Source organism: Microchirus variegatus (assembly GCF_963457635.1).
Source record: "Microchirus variegatus genome assembly, chromosome: 8".
In the NCBI taxonomy this organism is placed as follows: Eukaryota; Metazoa; Chordata; class Actinopteri; order Pleuronectiformes; family Soleidae; genus Microchirus; species Microchirus variegatus.
Window position 1 is genome coordinate 20,421,846 of NC_139809.1, and position 17,711 is coordinate 20,439,556.

Genomic DNA, 17,711 nt, shown 5'->3' on the forward strand with positions numbered 1-17,711 from the left:
CCACAAAATGAGATGTGACACTTTGAAGCCAACTCTAACAGTGGGTTCACACAACAGCAGACCTGTGGACAGACAAGGCTTTATTTCAGACTAATCTGCCAACAATTTGGTTTCTCTTTGCAGACATGTCTGGCAAGGACGCCGTTTTGGCTAAATACAGAATCTGACCGAAAAAAAGGGAACAATCATAAACAGGTTTTTCCCCCTGCTGCGCCAAAGGCGGGCTTAACACGATGCTGACAGAGAAGCAACGTCTAGCAGCTTTTGTATACAATAAACAGGAGGCCACCAAAGAGCAACTGAGCTCCCCCTGAAAAAAGTAATTACATACAATTATTAGATAGCTGTCTAAGAAAGCTGCAATAATTGGTCTGATTGGTTGTAGTTCTATCCAATTGCATACAGAGACATTTTGATCTACATCTTTTGGCCACACCCTTCAAGACCCATAGTCAATCTCAAATGGGATCAAGATGCAGTCTGGTGTTAGTCAGGCTAGCAAATTGCACAAAAAATGATCCAGCAGCACAAAATACATACGGTGTGAAAATGACATGAAATGTTCATATATTTTCAAGTCAAGTCAAGGAAAGTGCAACCTATTGAGCCTACTTTTTTATTCATTAGTATATCTGTGGATCATACATCAATCATACATGCTCACACCACGTGTGAGGTCCAAATGAAAGCCATCTCCTTGTAGTATGTGCAATAAACTCTTGTAGTGTATCTGTGTGTAAGAGGGATGCAATACGCTGCAGTAACTGAGCCCGGTGTCGTTTGACCAACACATGTAAGAGTTGGCATAGAACAATGAACAGCAGGTCAGTGGTGTAGGGGAAAAAATAAACATTCTGGCTATTAGACAAGATATAACAGAGAGCCAAACCTAAGAAGGGGAGTTTGCATGTGTCTATATTTGGTTGAATAAGCCAATCAGAGGGACAGGAGTGGTCAAATGAAAGGTTCAGGAAGTTGTACTTTCTGGTGCAGTCAATCACTTTTCTTTGGCCAGACACAAACACACCCACGCCCTTGTATTGACAAGTAGAGGCGACCACATTGCATGCATGACAAACACTAACGCATACAACACACACACAAACAAACTCACCACAAACTTTGATGCTGCAGTACTCCCAGGGTGTGTTTGGGTCCATGGTAAAGCACCAGGGTCTGTGGCGTCCATCTGGATTCCTGCAGTAGTTATCATCCAGGCCTTTGTCAGGGTACCTAATAAAAAAAGGAATATAATACAATTTTAGTACACAACAAGCATGTCGGAAAATCAATGTATTGTGCAATGTAGGTTGAAGACAACTACACTCTAGATCATTTGCAGTGGTTTCAATGTACATGAAGGATGGCTCAACCAAATGGCAGAGATGTTCATAAGCCATTTTTTTTGTTCAAGTCAAGTCTCAATTCTTTGAGTTCGAGTCCAAGTCAAGTCTCAAGTCTTTCGTCATGAGTCTAAGGGTGAATTCCAATTCCTTGCTTAACCCTCAATCTCAAAAATGTGCACTCCCTGTAGTGCAAGTGCTGTCCCGATTCTCAAAAAAGTTAAGTTGAGGGGCAAGTTTAAGGGCTGTATGGCCCTCAATATTGAGATTCTCCGAGACCACCCTTGGGAGCAAGGGCTACCCAGAATGCATTGTGTGTTTTGACATAACAAAGATGGCACCGAAAGCAGCGAAACGAGTACGCTACAAATTAAGTATTTTCTTTGTTAATAGAGATATAAAAATGATGAAAACCATTGTATTATCGTTTAGGCCCATATTATGGATTACTGACGTCATGGTTGCGTAACATTTATTTTACGATCAATAACCGGCCGGTGCGGACAAGCGATTGTTTGTTATCGTTTACGTTTCAATAAGCCGTGGTGTGTGGTAACTGTCAGCTGAATATGTCCGTTGTTGTGGTATTTGTATGAGTATCAACTTATAACTAACTGACAACCTAATAACTTGACTGACAAACGGATCGTATTAAATAATCCAGACGTAAATGTGTTCTTCTTCTTCTTTTTTGGAGTTGACTGACTGGACGCAGCTTTCGCGTTATTCTGCCCCCTACAGTCTGAAGACGTATCTGCATTTAAGGGGTGTCCCATTTCTAAGTGACAAAATAACCCTCAACACTTGGTTTTGAGGGCCAGTTAAGATTAAGGGTTGAGCTTTAGGGTTAAGATTTAGGGTTAAGATAGGAATTGGAATTGGCCCCAAGTCAAGTTGAAAGTAGAAATTAGCATTATCTAATTCCATCTGCTTTGTCCCCAACACTGCATCATTAAATTAAAAGCATGTATTGTACTATCATCCATACATTATTTAAATTGATCAGTTGTAGATTTACTGCAATGCAATGTGAATAAACTAATTTCACTGTATTTTTAGTATTACAGTTCTGCACCACAGGATAGCAGCAGTCTGACTTTCACAGTGGAGAACTACCGTATATGGCGCTTGTGCAATTTTAATGCTCACCTGCAATAAAGCAAGAATGACAGTTTTATCTGAGCACCAATTATTATCCGCTGCTTGACTGTCTCACTTCCTGTTGATGCAGAGTAAAGCAGGCTCAAATCTGTTCACAGCTCACTGTAGTGAGTGAGAAAATTAGCTGCACTGCTGCAGGTGTTCTGCGGTAATTCATCCCTTAAAGTATCGCATCCCTCCAGGCCTTGAGCCTCCAGGCAATGCAACATCAGGCCAAAGGACCCTCTCTTTACATTAGTGCTACGAGCTGCCTGGGACCTCGTTTACACAAACACTGGGATGATTAAGGATGTGTTAACGAGTCCCAGCTAATCCAGACCACCTGCCATTCGACAAGCTGGAACGCTCACTTGACACAGGTTCACACCGGCAGCATGCACACATATACACACAGAACATGCAGGGGATACCAAAACAGATGAAAACATATGGCCTCCCTGAAAAAGGTTTAAACTTATCTCATGGCTGGACATGGGTCTGTTTAATAATTGACTGAGAGATTAAAGGAATTTGGGCCAATTAAGTAAGAATGAGGAGTTTTCCCGGCAAAGTGGCTGCTGAAAACACACAAATATACTCTCTGGAATCTGATGGCAATCATTGAGGGAAAGGCACATGGTCCAACTCCAAATCACTTCATCTCCAGAGTAAGTGGGCCACAGCCACACGGATATGTTGTGTGAAATTATTAGTATTCTTGTAGCTTTTGGCCATTATACACATATCCATGTGTGTGGGCTTTAGTGTGATTGAGCAGGAAAAGTTTAAAGAGTGATGCCAGTGCATATGTGCATGTGTGTGTGTGTGTGTGAGTCACACCTCTTAGGGTGGTATAGGTGTTTGTGAGGTTCATCCAGGTCCCACCGTTGGCATTCCTTCCCACTCTCTGTGTGGTCCATGGGTCCTCTATAGTCTTCCCCGTTACAATTCATACACGCCACTGTGGAGCAACACACACACACAAATACATAAACAGTTTACAGTAACACTATCAACTCTAGGGGTTTGGTTTTCACTACATAAAAACACTTGGAGCACAGGACAAAAGTAAATCACAGCAGTTCCAGTAGTGTAGTCACAGGCTGACAAAACAATACACTTGCACAAAGTGGATCATCCAATTTAATATGTTTTATGCCATGCCCCAAAATAGTTGCACAACATTTGGCAAAGAAACCCTTCATAAATACTTAACAATGTTCCCCTGAAGTTCAGAAATGATATACATGCACGTTTTGTACGGAAATAAATATGTAATGTCAAACTAATGAAGGTGAGTGAGTCTCGCTTTGAGGTAGAAAAAGCGCCATGTGTTATATTGAGTAGTACATGAGTAGTCACACACACTGTCTAGTGTAAACAACAGAGAGCATGCAGATTAAAAACAGATGTTTATGAGTACCCTGCTGTCATGACAAAGCAATTTAATACCATTGGTGTGTGTGTGTGTGTGTGTGCGTGCCACACAGCATGTTTTTTTGTGTCTATGTATGTTTCCTATTAGGAGCAGCTAATTTCTGGAGAAACCCTTCCAGTAATTTTTGTATGAACAAAAGCAGGGGTTCCTAGCAGGAAAAAAATAGCGGTAATTATCGGTGTTATGCAACTTGTGATAACCCCAGTGGGACACCATATGTTAGCTGGGGAGCAAGAAGGATTCCCTTCTTGCCGTGCTGTTATAGAAGCACTGCCCAACTTCCTCATTAACGTTGTCCAGTGTCATATGTGCAGAGGAAGCAGCCCCTCTTACAGCACAACCCCCTCCTTTGAGATTAGATAACATAGGCTATTATGATCCCCGTCTTCAGGAAAACGTCAGTGTCTGAGAGTATAACATAGGCGAGTGAGAAAAAGTGCCTCTCTCTCATCAAATATTATCAAAGTTTTGTGTATACAAACTCAACTATGTCCTTCTGTCTGTACCGCAGGGACATAAACTAGCTAACAATTCATGTATTGGATATGACAGCAGGATTAATATCCTTTCACATTCCAACACATGCCTCCAGGTTCAAATCGTTTACAAAAGCGGGATCTGATGAAATGAGAGCAGACAGCATAAACTGAACCACACACCTGGAAACGGCTGCAGCTGGCCTCTGTGAATAAAGGAAACCTGTGCACCCCTAATACATACATTCTCACACACACAGCTGTAGAGCAGAACACTGTTGGCACCAGCATTGCTTAGTCCAAGGTGCTGCGTGTGATCGCTTAATGTGCTTCGGCTCATTTCAGACTATCAAGCTTGAATTGGTGGAGGCAATTTGCAGCGTGTTGTTGAGCGTGATCTTACGACGAAGAGACATTATTTTGTATTATTTGTGTGTGTGTGTGTGTAGCCTACCCTGTGAACACTGGGGAATGCCACACTCCTGGTGTCTGAGGTGAGGTCGAGGGTCAGTGGTAAAACACCACGGTCCAACAGTGGAGTTGTCTGGGTTGCGGCAGTAGTTTTCTCTGAGGTCCCTTTTCCTGAACCGCTTAGACATGAATCTGTCAGAATCAGAACTAAAGTTAAACAAGAAGACATCTGTACCAAGTAAACACGTTTCAGACAGCAACTATGAACATCTATATGCACCCAAGGTCATGTACTGTTGCTGGAGGAGAGATTTTCACCCTATAGAGTGATATGACACGATCCAAGGCAATTTGATGCAATAGAAATCTTTGTGAACTTTCTCAGTCATCTAGGCCATGGCAGTCATATAGGCCTTGTCCCAATACGTCCCCTAACCCTACATCTTGCATGTTCCCGTGTAGGGTGGAGCAAGGGGAAGTGTGATTTTGCCCTTATAAACAACCCTCAAAATGTAGTGAGCTCTGATGCGGGCTTAAAAAGAAGTGGAATATGAAATTACCCATAATGCTTTGCGAATTCAGTGAGCCGGCTGATTTTTTTCAACAAAAATGGCGGCCACATCTGCCGAGGAACAATTTCGTTGAAATATATTTTCGCAGATAAGCACGTTACAATGTCGAAGTGTGTTGGAATATGTTGGTTTGATATACATCCAAAGGACTGTTGAGCTTAAAACACTAATGTCAGAAAATTACTGAGGATTTATGAACGCAGTTAGCTAACTAGCTAGCTAGAGAGTATCTCGAGCTTTGAGAGAGTATGTCCATCATGTAGCTTTACATGACGAGCTAGCTAGCTAGTTAGCTAGTTCTGCTACATCTGGGTAGTTTTGTCAGTGTTTTGGTGTACTGGCGTTCACTTGAGCAAGAATACCCTGGACTTGTCAGATTTCAATCACATTAGTGATATAGCGTTTACGAGAACGGAGAAAAAACGGCGTTGACGGAGAAAAACAAACACAGCCAACGCAACAGGCAACACAACAACTGGATCCGCCAGCATTTTCCCCGAAATGAAAATAGTAGCACGCTCCACCGGTAGAATTGTCAACATGTGAGGTAGGTTAGCACGTTCGTTATGTTCACTACACTCATTTGCATATAGTGGTGTCCCAATTCCATAGGGAAGCCACTTCCCTCAACAAGGGGAATCTACAGTTTGTGTGCCTTTATATATTTTTTTAATGCTAATATTTTGTCTGTACTGTTGTTGTTGGTGAGTTCAGTTTGTTATATGAACATTATTCCTGAGTCTCTGTGACATATTAGGAGGATTTTATGGCCAGTTGCTTAAGATTTATTACAAAATGCACCTTTAATACAGACCAAACAGGGTTTATAGGAGGCCGTACTACATCAAACAACACAAGACCTTTAATCAACATTATTCACTAGCTTAACTTTAATCAAACTCCAAGTAATGATATAGTAACGATGGATGCAGAGAAAGCGTTTGATTGTGTTGAGCGAAAATACCCAGTTTTTGAAATTGCCCAGTTTCAACTTAACCGAGGCACAGCTCAAGGGTCACCACTATCACCTCTATTGTTTTCTTTAGCTATAGAGCATGGATGTATAATATGAACTGGATAGAGCACCTCCCCCCCTGCCTTGAAGACAATTTTTACATGGTAGCCACTGTGGGTACTGCAACAAAAAATCCCATGGGGCCCAAAAAGCAATTTTCCCATTGACCACAATAGTAAAAGAGACATCTGTAAAAGTGTCCACAGGACACCTCGAGACATGGACACAGGCTTTTATAGATCTTTATATTCTATATTTTTAATTCATGGAGTTTCATTTTTGAAAAACATTCCTAAAGGCCCTAAAAAGCCCAGACAAATATAATTTCCCAGAGTGACGTCACAGCTGTGTACGAGCACAGCAAAGCGCGGTCATGTGGCGTCTAGGGAACGGCGCTGCTGTTAGTGGACCGTACGACATGAAAACTTTATGAGACATGTGAATAAACGAAGACAATGAGGGGGTTTCATTTACAATTTTTTAAAAAAAGGTTTTAGGTTTTAGTTATTTATTCTTCGCTCATTAGCTTTTACTTTCAAACGTATTATCGACGTATTAACAAGCTTCTGTGTGGATTCATTGAGGAGAGGAGACTGCACTTTATCACTGTGTTCAGTCCCGGACAGCTGTGACCGTGTGATGCACTGAGACCTGTGGTCACTTCACCACTGATTCCCGGGAGGCTTTTTGTCTTATCGTCACTATCAGTTCATAAAGTTACTGTTAAATGTGATGAACATGCAAATTATAGTTGAGTTGAGTTGATTAAACAGGTTGAGTGAAAGAATCGGGAGTTATAAAACTACTTTAGCATGTTGTTATTATTCCTAATAATAAATATACAATTATATAAGGGAAATCAGACAAAAACAACATTATTCCTGTCACACATATAAACTAAAGACGAAGTTAACGTGACATCGGTATTCATGAAATCCGCTAGTGCACATCATTAGCGTACTCCCATAATGGCAATGGACCTCTTTCAGAACTGGTTTAAAGCAGGAATTAACCATATTTATGACTTTTCGGATAGGGGAAAATTTAAAACATTCGAATCATTACAGACTACATACAAACTACAATCAAAATGTACAAATACCTCCAGGTCAGACACTATGTGTATACTAAAATGGATACTCTCAATCTTCCAGATGACTTAAACTCATTAGAAAATACTCTTTTTGATAGTCTTAAACAAGGTCACTTTGTTTCCAAATTTTATTCCAGACTGCAATGCCTGAAAACAGACAGACTATCATTCCTACCGAAACTATGGGAGACCCAGCTGAAAACTACGATAGACAGTGAAATAGGGGAGGAAATTTTACTTTTACCTTCAAAAATATCCATATGTAACAGATTCAGAGAAATGCAATATAATATTTTACAAAATGTTTATATATCTTCATATATGTATATATAAATATACAGCAGGAGCCTCTCCAAACTGGCCAAAATGTAAGACTATTTTAGGGACAAGATTTCACTGCCTATGGGAATGTGAAAAGATTCAACAGTTTTGGCAATCTGTATGTGAGGAAGTTAAGGTGATAATTAAGCAGCAATTGCAGCCTAATCCAATATTATGTGTAATGGGATATGTCCCTGAATCACTAAGGTCACATAATAACACTGTAAATGTTTTGTTTATGTTGGGACGAAAGGCTGTTATGAACAAATGGGTAGGAGACGAACCTCTTACATCTGTGGAAGTCTATGATATCAGACTATATTTCTCTGGAAAGACTAAGATTTTGTATAAACGGTCAGAATTACCTTTTTTCAACAAAGTTTGACAAAGTGTTAAGGTACCTAGGAACTCAGAGTGCTACTGCCTGAAAGTGTAAGACCTAACAAGATCTTTTGAGATCATTGCTGTGGATATATTCTGGATTTTGCTACATATCGCACATAATCTGTATGCACTGTACTGGACTGTTATACTTGAAAATGTTCAACAAAAGAATGTTGAAAAAAAATGCAAAAGCAACAGATGACAATGCTGAAAGATCAAATCACTGATGACAGCATGTTGTTAAGTAGAGAAAACACACTAATAGGAGCAACGCTAATCTTTCACGACAAAAGGTTCTAAAGATCCTGTTACACTGACCAATGACTCACATCTTCTACATCGGGCAAGCATATGGCTGTGCGCAGTAGTGATGATTGACTGTATATGTTGTAATCTCTGAGTCAGTCTGTGTTTTTCCACATGATGATGAGATGATAAAAGCTTTTGACATGGAGTTTTTCAGTGAAGGGAGTAAATGGTGGGGACAGAAATGAAAAGGCCTTTGCAGAACAATCAAAGGGAGAAGAAACCTTTCACTGATAAAAGTGGAATTTGTTCTTCTCTCTGTGTGCGTGTGTCAGAGTTACAAAGTGCCTGGATTTAATTACGTGACCATCAGAGACATTTACAGTGGTCTGATAAAACTGGTTCACTGGAGGCAAAAACACACACACACTGTCGTCCTTGATTCTTCTGGTAAAATGACAACTCAAGTACAAAGTCATTTAATACCTGAGAGGAGGGGAGGAGAAGAGAGCAGAGTGAAGAAGGAAAGAGGAAGTGGATTAAAAGTTGACGTGTATTTTTTTGTTCCTCATTCTCAGATAATTCTAAGTGAGTGTTAAACTTTGTCCTTATACTGCAGTTCTTAAGTGCTGATGTTTTTGTCTCTGTAAACATCGAGTCACATCAGAACATATATTTATGGATATACATGGTAAAGACCTCATGGAGACAAAAAACCTCGTCCTGATTCTCAATTTTAGTGCTGAGATTTGAATAGTGGTTAGGTAAAGGTTAGGGGGTTATGCATTAACTGGTTCCAGTAAAGGTTAGGGATAGCGTTAACCAAGGGACAAAGCCAAGGTCAACTAAAATTTAACAAAATGTTTGTGTTGTTTCCAGACTATTATCTCACTTTCTAAAATAAAATATATTAACGTTCAAATAAAAACAAGTTACTAACGCAACATAGCCTACCTGTAGATGATATGAAACTGATCAAGCTGCTGTAGAATGGTGTCGAGTTACCATGGTTACTATTACTGACTACGATTCTCGATCTCATTTATTATTTTCCATACGTGTCATCGATTGTCAGCAGCGACAGTGTCATGGGTCGATGCAAGTTTTCTGAGGGCTGGTATCATGAAAAATAAGTGAAGGATTTTAAAAACATTTATTTACATAATAAGCATCTAACAATTGGTATTCAGATGTTAATATTGACTGAAAAATACTCAGAGAAGTCTGGAAATTTGAGTCTGGAAAAGTATGGAAATATGAAATGGAAAAAGTGTAGGAACTCTGAATTGCTATAGTTTATATGTTGTACATATGTTTATTTAGATTATCAATGGTCATCACATGGTATATATCAGTATTTTTTTCTCATTTCTGTAACAATATAATCAAAAGTTTCTGCATGCTATTTAAAACATAAACATACAGCTAATTTACAGCATGTGTGGGTTGTAGGCATCACTCCTTTTCTTGTTTTTGTTTAAGTAGATTAAAGGATACATGCTGTTATCTTGTCACTTGTGACATAATCACGTAGAAAACAATGCTTTTTAAGCAGCTTGTGTTCATTTTTTCCTTCCTTTCTTTTTTTGGGGGGGGGGGAAATATGCCTGCATCTTGAAAAATTAGCTTAATCTGGGGAATACTGTAGGGATGTAGCCAGAGCTTAACCTAAGGTTGCATATTTTATAGGATCCTAATCCTAGTAAAGTACACACACACACAGACACGGACACCCATGCCTTTACAAAACAGTAGGGACAGAGCAGGAAATGATCTGTGGCTCTGCAAAGCATTACAATGAGGTCACCTCTGATGAACGACTGCTCCCTGGTGCCTAATCAACCCGCAATATTTCAAACTCACACAGTCACACACCCATTGAGCCTTGCCTGTAGCTACTTGCTAAGTGCAAGGCTAACAGGCCAACAGAAATAATGATGTGCTGTTTTCTTTGTGGGCAAATCTTACTTGTGTTCGTGAGGGATAGGAGAGGCCCAGGCCTGGCACGGGATCCCACTCACAGTCACTGACCTCCGACCCCTGTAGCTCTGACCTGTACCCACAATGCACTCCCTGATATAGTCTGGAAGAGAGACAGTGGAGAGTGAGGATGAGGAGAGACAGTAGAGAACAGAGTGAGTGGGTGGGATTTGCCAACAACCTGAGCACTGTTGTGCACACACACACAAAGCCGGTGTGGCCACAGTGATGAGAAAAACAGACAAAGGGAAGATGTTCCGTTCGAACGGGGGAACTTTAACAAGGACACAACAATGCCAAAAAGACAAATCTGGTTTCCTAATCTTCTGCAAAACATTTGGATCGAGTGGACAAAAGCTTCCGCAGCTTGCATGTTTACTGTGATCAGTCCTGAGAGTCAAGTGGGGCGGGGATTTCCCCTCATTTATACAAACACTGCGTAATGACAGAAAATGAAGCATAATGTTGCAGCCACACAACATACATGACGAGACTTTTTGCCTTTCCTCATTTCACCCTGTGAGGACTGATGAATCTACAAAGCTAGACCACTCTTAGGAAAATAGATGCAAAAATAAATGTAAGTATTATTGACATGCGTATGACATTATTAAAGTGAAACTAAACCCCCAAAGCAATTTTGTCAAGAGTAAACCAGTGTATATCTAGTGATGGTCTAGATTTGTTTCTAGGTGCCACTCTTCACAGTTTAGTATAAATTGATATTATACATGTTATGATAACATTTGGTGCATCTACTGTCTCTCTCTGGTCAAAAACCAGCAGGAGCACATAATATGTATAAAAAAGTGGATTTTGGGTTATATAAACCCATAAATACTACATATTGTACCTTTAAGTGTGCATATAATTACGTTTGTAATATAGGTTTAATTGTTTAGTTTTTTTCTTTTATTAATTGTTGATATTTATAAACACTTTTTGCATACCTGTTCATCCCTGTTAGTAGATTGTATAGTCAATTTTTTTGCATGTGTATATTTTATGTTGCTTATTATTAGGGCTGTCAAAGTTATCTGGCTAATATCTCATTATCACGGTTTGTTGAATGACATGGAATGTAATATCTTTTTTACACTAATAGAACATAAATTAGAGGGATATTTCACCGATGTGCATGCGGCTTCACTGAGTTGTAAAAAAAAAATCTGTTTTCCCTTTTCCAAATTTGCCCTCCTGTGAGTCAAGTGATGCGAAATGCGTCATGGTGACTTTCAGAGAATTTTCCTTGAGTATAATTTCAGCCGAACTAACATATTTATATATTTTAAAACTCCTGAAAATGTTTGATTTTAATTGACATGTAAATGAACTGACATGTCATTGCTGAAGGAGAGAAACCAGTAATGACTGATAGAGAGAAACAAGGCAGAAGAGTAAAGTGGGCACCTTTCTTTTCATAGAGTTGGTAGTTGAAGTCCTGCTGGATCTGCGCTCCTGGTGAGTTCCTGTCAAATGACAGCCACTGGCATTTCCTGTTTTTATGATCGTAGAGGAACGCTCTGGAGGATAAAGAGGAAAAGACAGCAGGCAGAGAGAAAAAGAACAAAAAAGTGTGAAGCACACATGGGTCAGTGTTTAACTTTACATCTTGGGGCAAAAAACAAGTCCAGGGGCAATTACTGCAGCTTTTAGTGTTGCATGCAAAACACTTCTAAGCTTGTCAAACCAGATAGACAGCAGGTATTTCAAGTAAAAGGGTTTAAATGACATGATCACTGATATACCTGCAGCTGAAGAGGAGTCTCTTGTTGCGGCTGCAGGATTTGGCACACTTGGTCATGTTCAGCTTCCTGTCTTTGGTCAAAAGGGACGAATTGGGAGACATGGCAACCAGTCGAATACCATCGGTTTTCTGATAGTCCTGGAGTGCATTTCGTCTGCCCTCTGATACACAAGTGGGAAAAAAAGTGCCTGTTAAATGTGTTTATTTTACACTTTAAATATTTAACTAGCACTTATCTGGACATGGTGTAAAAAGCAGAGGTATGCATTGCTCAGGGCCGCGTGCAGGAGACGAGCTGTGACTGGCTGGGATCATACCAGAGACAGCTAATATGATGCTTACTCTGCTACCTTAAGCAGGATTCATGACAATATTGTCCTCTCAGTAATTACAGCTGGACAACAGTGTCTAAACTAAACTAATGTAATAATTAAACCTGGGAAAGAAAAGAAGCCACACTTTTTAAACACAGAAACATTTCACAAACCTGGGGCAAAACAACTACTGTATGTGATGGATCGCAAAGTGTTGGACATTATATTGACACTGAATCTTTCCTAGATTGATATTAAAGGATATTATATTATGACATGTATTACCCAGCCCTATTATTATGATGATGGTGATGATGATTAGAAATATATCAAAATATAGGTGCTGAGATTTAATGTTTTGGAGAGAATATGTAAATGCTGGTATTGTAATATCATTTGCAATGTAGATAACAATTAAGTCAAATATATAGATTTGAAATATAATGGAGCATTACGAATGAGGTACGATCACATGATAAACCTTAAATAAATAATACAAATCACAGCAAAAATAAAAGAATAATAATTGTAATGCACTTAATCCCACGTTGCTCATAATGTGTTTCAGACAAATAAAGTTTATTTTATTTTCTATTCAATTCTGCTGTGTGACTGTGTGAGTGAATGGGTATAGGTGAATGGCAAAACTTTTGTGTATTTCTTTCTTTTTTTTAGTTGGTATAAAGCAATGAATAACGACCTGTAGACGTATTATATTACAAGAATATTGTAATTGTCATTATAAGAAGGCTGGCAGTAGTTTTTACAACTGATTTATAACTAATCTCTCTTAATCTCCACCTCTTTTACCCCCCATCCTCTCCTCCCCATGTTCTCCTTTCCCCCTGAGCTGAGACTGCGGAGATCTCTTCCTGTTAAAATAATTGTGTAAACTGTTTTTCTTTGTTCTCTTTCTTTGTCTCTTCTTGTCCCCGTCTGTCATAATCTCAGGTCTCACAATGACTTCAGTTCAAAGGTCCCCCTCTGTCTGAACAGAAACAGGTATTATCCTGGTACTGGGATTATATTTTGTCCTTACTTTTCCTTTAGCAAGCTGCAACTACTTTGATTTGTTTCTGCCACATGCTTGTTTCTAAATAATATTTGTTGTTTGTTTTTTTTTAGCCTGATATTTATTGTTGTTAATGTGGTTGTCTGATCCCATATATTATACTGCTAAATGACAATCTGTTGTCTGATGTCACTTTTAAAAGAGAATTTGCTCTCAGTATGATTAAAGGTGCAGTGTGTAACTTTTAAATATAAACACATGTCTGTTTATAATTAGTCAGATGAGTTCACACAACGCTGATTAAGTGCACGTGTTTGTGTGTTTCTCAGTAGCAGTGTTTACATCTGGTTGTTGCCCCGGCAACATTCTCATGCTGCACATAGGAAGTCCTTGATTTCACATCAAGACAGACGGAGGCAACAGCAACATTGCGGTAGTAAAGCGAGACAACTGAAGACAACATGGAGTACGACTGAGACGCAAAGAAGTGCCAACAAAAAGTTTCAGAAATTGAACTGCTCTAAAAAAAACAAACAAACAAAAAACTATTTGACAAGATAAACACTTCTCGTCTTTGACCGCACTGCTGCTGTATACACAAAGACGCTCCCTCAGTCAGGTCTACTAATTTAGCTGTTGAGTATAGAGTATATATACAATTGTCATAAAGGCAGAATAATAACACAACATCAACAAGTTAGCAGCTTTAACATTCATGTGATTAAATGCACTAATGACTAAAATATACACTATTTTAATATAGATTGTTTGATTTGATGGGTAAGTCTTTGTTATAATTGTTATTATCATTATCATCATAAAAACCTTGGTCTGAGAGTCACGGAGGGCGATCTGCTAATGAGTCCAGAAAGGCTGAGAAACACCAAGTAACAGCATTACAATGTGTGAATTGTAATGTGTGAATCTGCTTTAATCGTTAAGAAGTTTGATGACCTAATAAGACGCACAGTCACTTATCACTGGCCCAATGAAAACACACACACACACACACACACACACACACACACACACACACACACACACACACAGGGGAGGGGGATCCATGCTGTATGGCTGTCAGTTGACTCAGTTGCTGAACTTCAATTTATCTCACGTTTTCATCACTGTCAAAGGAAAAGTCCATGTGGAAATGTTCACGTGAAGCTGAATTATCATGTAAACAACAGGACAGAAGACATGAGACACCAGGTGGGAGCTGATTGATGATGAGCAACATGAGAATCGCAGAGCATCGGCTGTTTCTCTGCCGTGTGAACGAAAGCGAGCCAAGAGATTACACAATAGGAATATAACTGCATGACTGAGTCACACATCTGATTATTGGGCATTTTGTGGTACAATGGAACAGATTATGTCACTTTTTCGAACCATAATACTAAAGCAAGTGTAGAGGAGGTTCGCGAGTAAAGGCAACAATATCGATCTCCTCTCTCACTAAAATCCCTTTTCCATTAAAGTATACATTTAAAAATGCCCTCTCTCTCTCTTGTGAATTTGTTTTGAAAGAAACAAGAAATAACTAATTATCTATACTACTATACTATGTTTGTGAGCATGGCTGGAGCGCAAACCGGTGCGTTCTGGCACCAGCTCCATCGCAGTTGCGCACAAACAGGCAGCAATTCGAGCACATGTAAATAGATATTTATACAGAAGACATAATATATTAAAGACGCATACAAAAAGACAGACTTACCAGAATAACAAATGACAAAAACTCCAAAAATGAGCTTGTAAATCCACATCGCAGTGTCACGTCACAAACACAAGGCTACACTCAAAACAGGTATGCTGGGAATGCTGCGAATACTCGGCGCGCGCGACGCACAGTGTCCGACCGCAACCGCGAGATGTTGCCTTCACCACTGCACAGATGATGCGTCTCCTCTCTAAGTACTTCCTCTCCTCTCCTCCTCCCCTCCTTCCTTCCCTCCCTTCCCTCCCTCCCTCCTTCATCCCTCCCTCCCTATATGTATCGCTCTCTGTCGCTTTTCTTCTTCTCTCTCTTATCTCCGCCGTTTTTTTTATGCTGCTATTTATTGCCCTGAATGTCTGAATGAACATTGGCCGGTTTAAATGACAAGATGTGATACAATTGTGTGTACTCATACATACTTTCTTTGTATTTTGTGTTGTATAACAGCAACACCATAGATACATTCAAATATAAGGACTTAAGTAGGAAAGTATAGGGAAATCATCTAAACACTGGAAATTAGTTTTGGATTAAATATGAACACCAACGGAAGAAATACTGTCTTAAGAAATACATTATTTTACTATTTAAAAATAAAATACATAAATAACAACATAATTAAAAAAGCTGTTTTAATATTGGGGCTTATCACTGTATAAACAGTAGTACTTGCCAAACTTTTTTTCAACATGGTTACCCACTTTTTTAAAGCTCAAACTTATAGCAATCAAATTCACAAAACAGATCCTAACAAGATGTGCATCACACACTGTTTCTGCTTTACTGCCATTTCTGTACCAGCCAACATCATTTTTGAATAGGTAAGCCAGCCATACCCAAGAGCTCAGTTGTTTGCATGTGCTTTAAAAACAAATACATGAATATTAAGTAAAAGTCTGGAGAAAAGCACTTTTATTCAATGGTGATACAAAACTTGAACGGTAAAATATGAAATAAAGTGACTGAATTCATTTCCTTTTACAGGAAGCTCCAGGGAGTACCAGCTCCCAATAATTGTTTGGTCGCATAATAAAATGACTACAAATGATGAACTGACTCATTTCTGTGATGTGTAGATCCCCATGGATAAGATGAATGTAAAAATTTATTTATTCATCAAGTTGTTATCATCATTGCAGCATTTCTCTCAATTCTTAGTACTCAGCAGAGGTGTGAAAAGGTGGCGTGCGAGCAGGACAGGAGGTTTGTTGATGTACCCCACCCTCTGTGTCAGATAAGGAGTTACACATGTGTGTGTGTGTGTGTGCAGTATCCATCCCCTGAGAGTGTCATCTCTATTTCCAGCGATGACAGCATGAGATAGGAGACATGTCACTTACCTGGCCTTAGCATTATCTCGTGTGATGAGGCTCCTGACATCAGTTATCATAGAGGAGACTGAGTGTAACTGCCCGGCGGAGATTCCCCCTTTTCTTTTCTTTGAACGTACACCATGTGCCGTGATGGAGCTCAGGTTGTGCTCAAAGCATCTGCTGCTTTCCCCTGTGACCAGGGGAAGAGCCCCAATGTATTGATTGTTGTGTATACACATATCTCTATGTGGCCAAGTATGTTTAAAGTAAGTATGTTTTTATACATTTATTTTCAGATATAAATGAAAAAGATATACTATACATACCATGAGAATATGTATGAGAATAGAATAACATCAGCCTTAAGGGACTCTCGTGTGAGCATATTGTTGGGAAATACTTCAATTTCACAATCTATTCTAAACATAGTAAAACATTGCACAATCATAAACGTATCGTGAAATAAAGAACAATATGTCACACCAGTAAATTCAGCTATTATAAGGCAGTCCCCTCCAATGTAATGTAATTAACAACATTACATGGTATGCATAATATGTATAAGAATAATATTTTTTATAATAAGACAAACACTGTGTCTAAATGTAAGCCCATATGGATTGTTGCTTTGTTTTTGTTTTTTACACTGATGTGAAAACAAATGTCCAGGCAGGCAATTCCATATCTTAGATCTGATGTAATGTCATGTGTGTAATATAAACTGAAAAAGGTGAGTTGTAATGTCTGCAAGAGAGCAAAACTTTTTTTTATTTGACACAGCAATTTTATAAGGGTGAAACGGTGGTGCAGTGGCTAGTTTTGTTACTATACGGCAAAAAAGTAACTGGTTGGACCAAGGGGATTTGAACGTGCACACAAAATAAAACAAAAAGGAATAGGTCGCTAAATGTGTGGGAGGAGGCAGACGCCATCACCGTCTTCTCTCTGGATCAGTGAGTAAAGCTCCTGCGGATCTCTGACATGGACTACAGAGACATCTGCGATTCTCAACAATCCACCATGAGTCAGATACTTTCACTGAAAGTCAAATGTCCTTCTTTCTCTTTTTTCTTCCAGTCTTTCTTGTTCTCTACTTATCCTTATCTACACAGACAAAACCACATTGGCAAATATGAATTAAATATGCATTTTCCCTCATGAGTTTTGCATGCACATCCCTAAAGCGCAT

General features: G+C 39.2%; 1 protein-coding gene across 1 annotated transcript in view; it reads right to left on the reverse strand.

The window, feature by feature from the left end:
- The window catches only part of hgfb (hepatocyte growth factor b), a 35,773-nt gene extending 20,487 nt beyond the window's left edge, over nt 1-15,286 (reverse strand). Inside the window, exons 1-7 of the mRNA XM_083894065.1 lie at nt 15,210-15,286; nt 12,168-12,327; nt 11,830-11,942; nt 10,408-10,522; nt 4,852-5,000; nt 3,324-3,444; nt 1,115-1,233 (exon numbers count right to left, since the gene is read on the reverse strand). Of these exons, the coding sequence (XP_083750191.1) occupies nt 1,115-1,233; nt 3,324-3,444; nt 4,852-5,000; nt 10,408-10,522; nt 11,830-11,942; nt 12,168-12,327; nt 15,210-15,258 (826 nt within the window). The 5' untranslated portion in view covers nt 15,259-15,286. The remainder of the gene's footprint in view (nt 1-1,114; nt 1,234-3,323; nt 3,445-4,851; nt 5,001-10,407; nt 10,523-11,829; nt 11,943-12,167; nt 12,328-15,209) is intronic.
- Between the last annotated feature and the right edge of the window lie 2,425 nt (nt 15,287-17,711).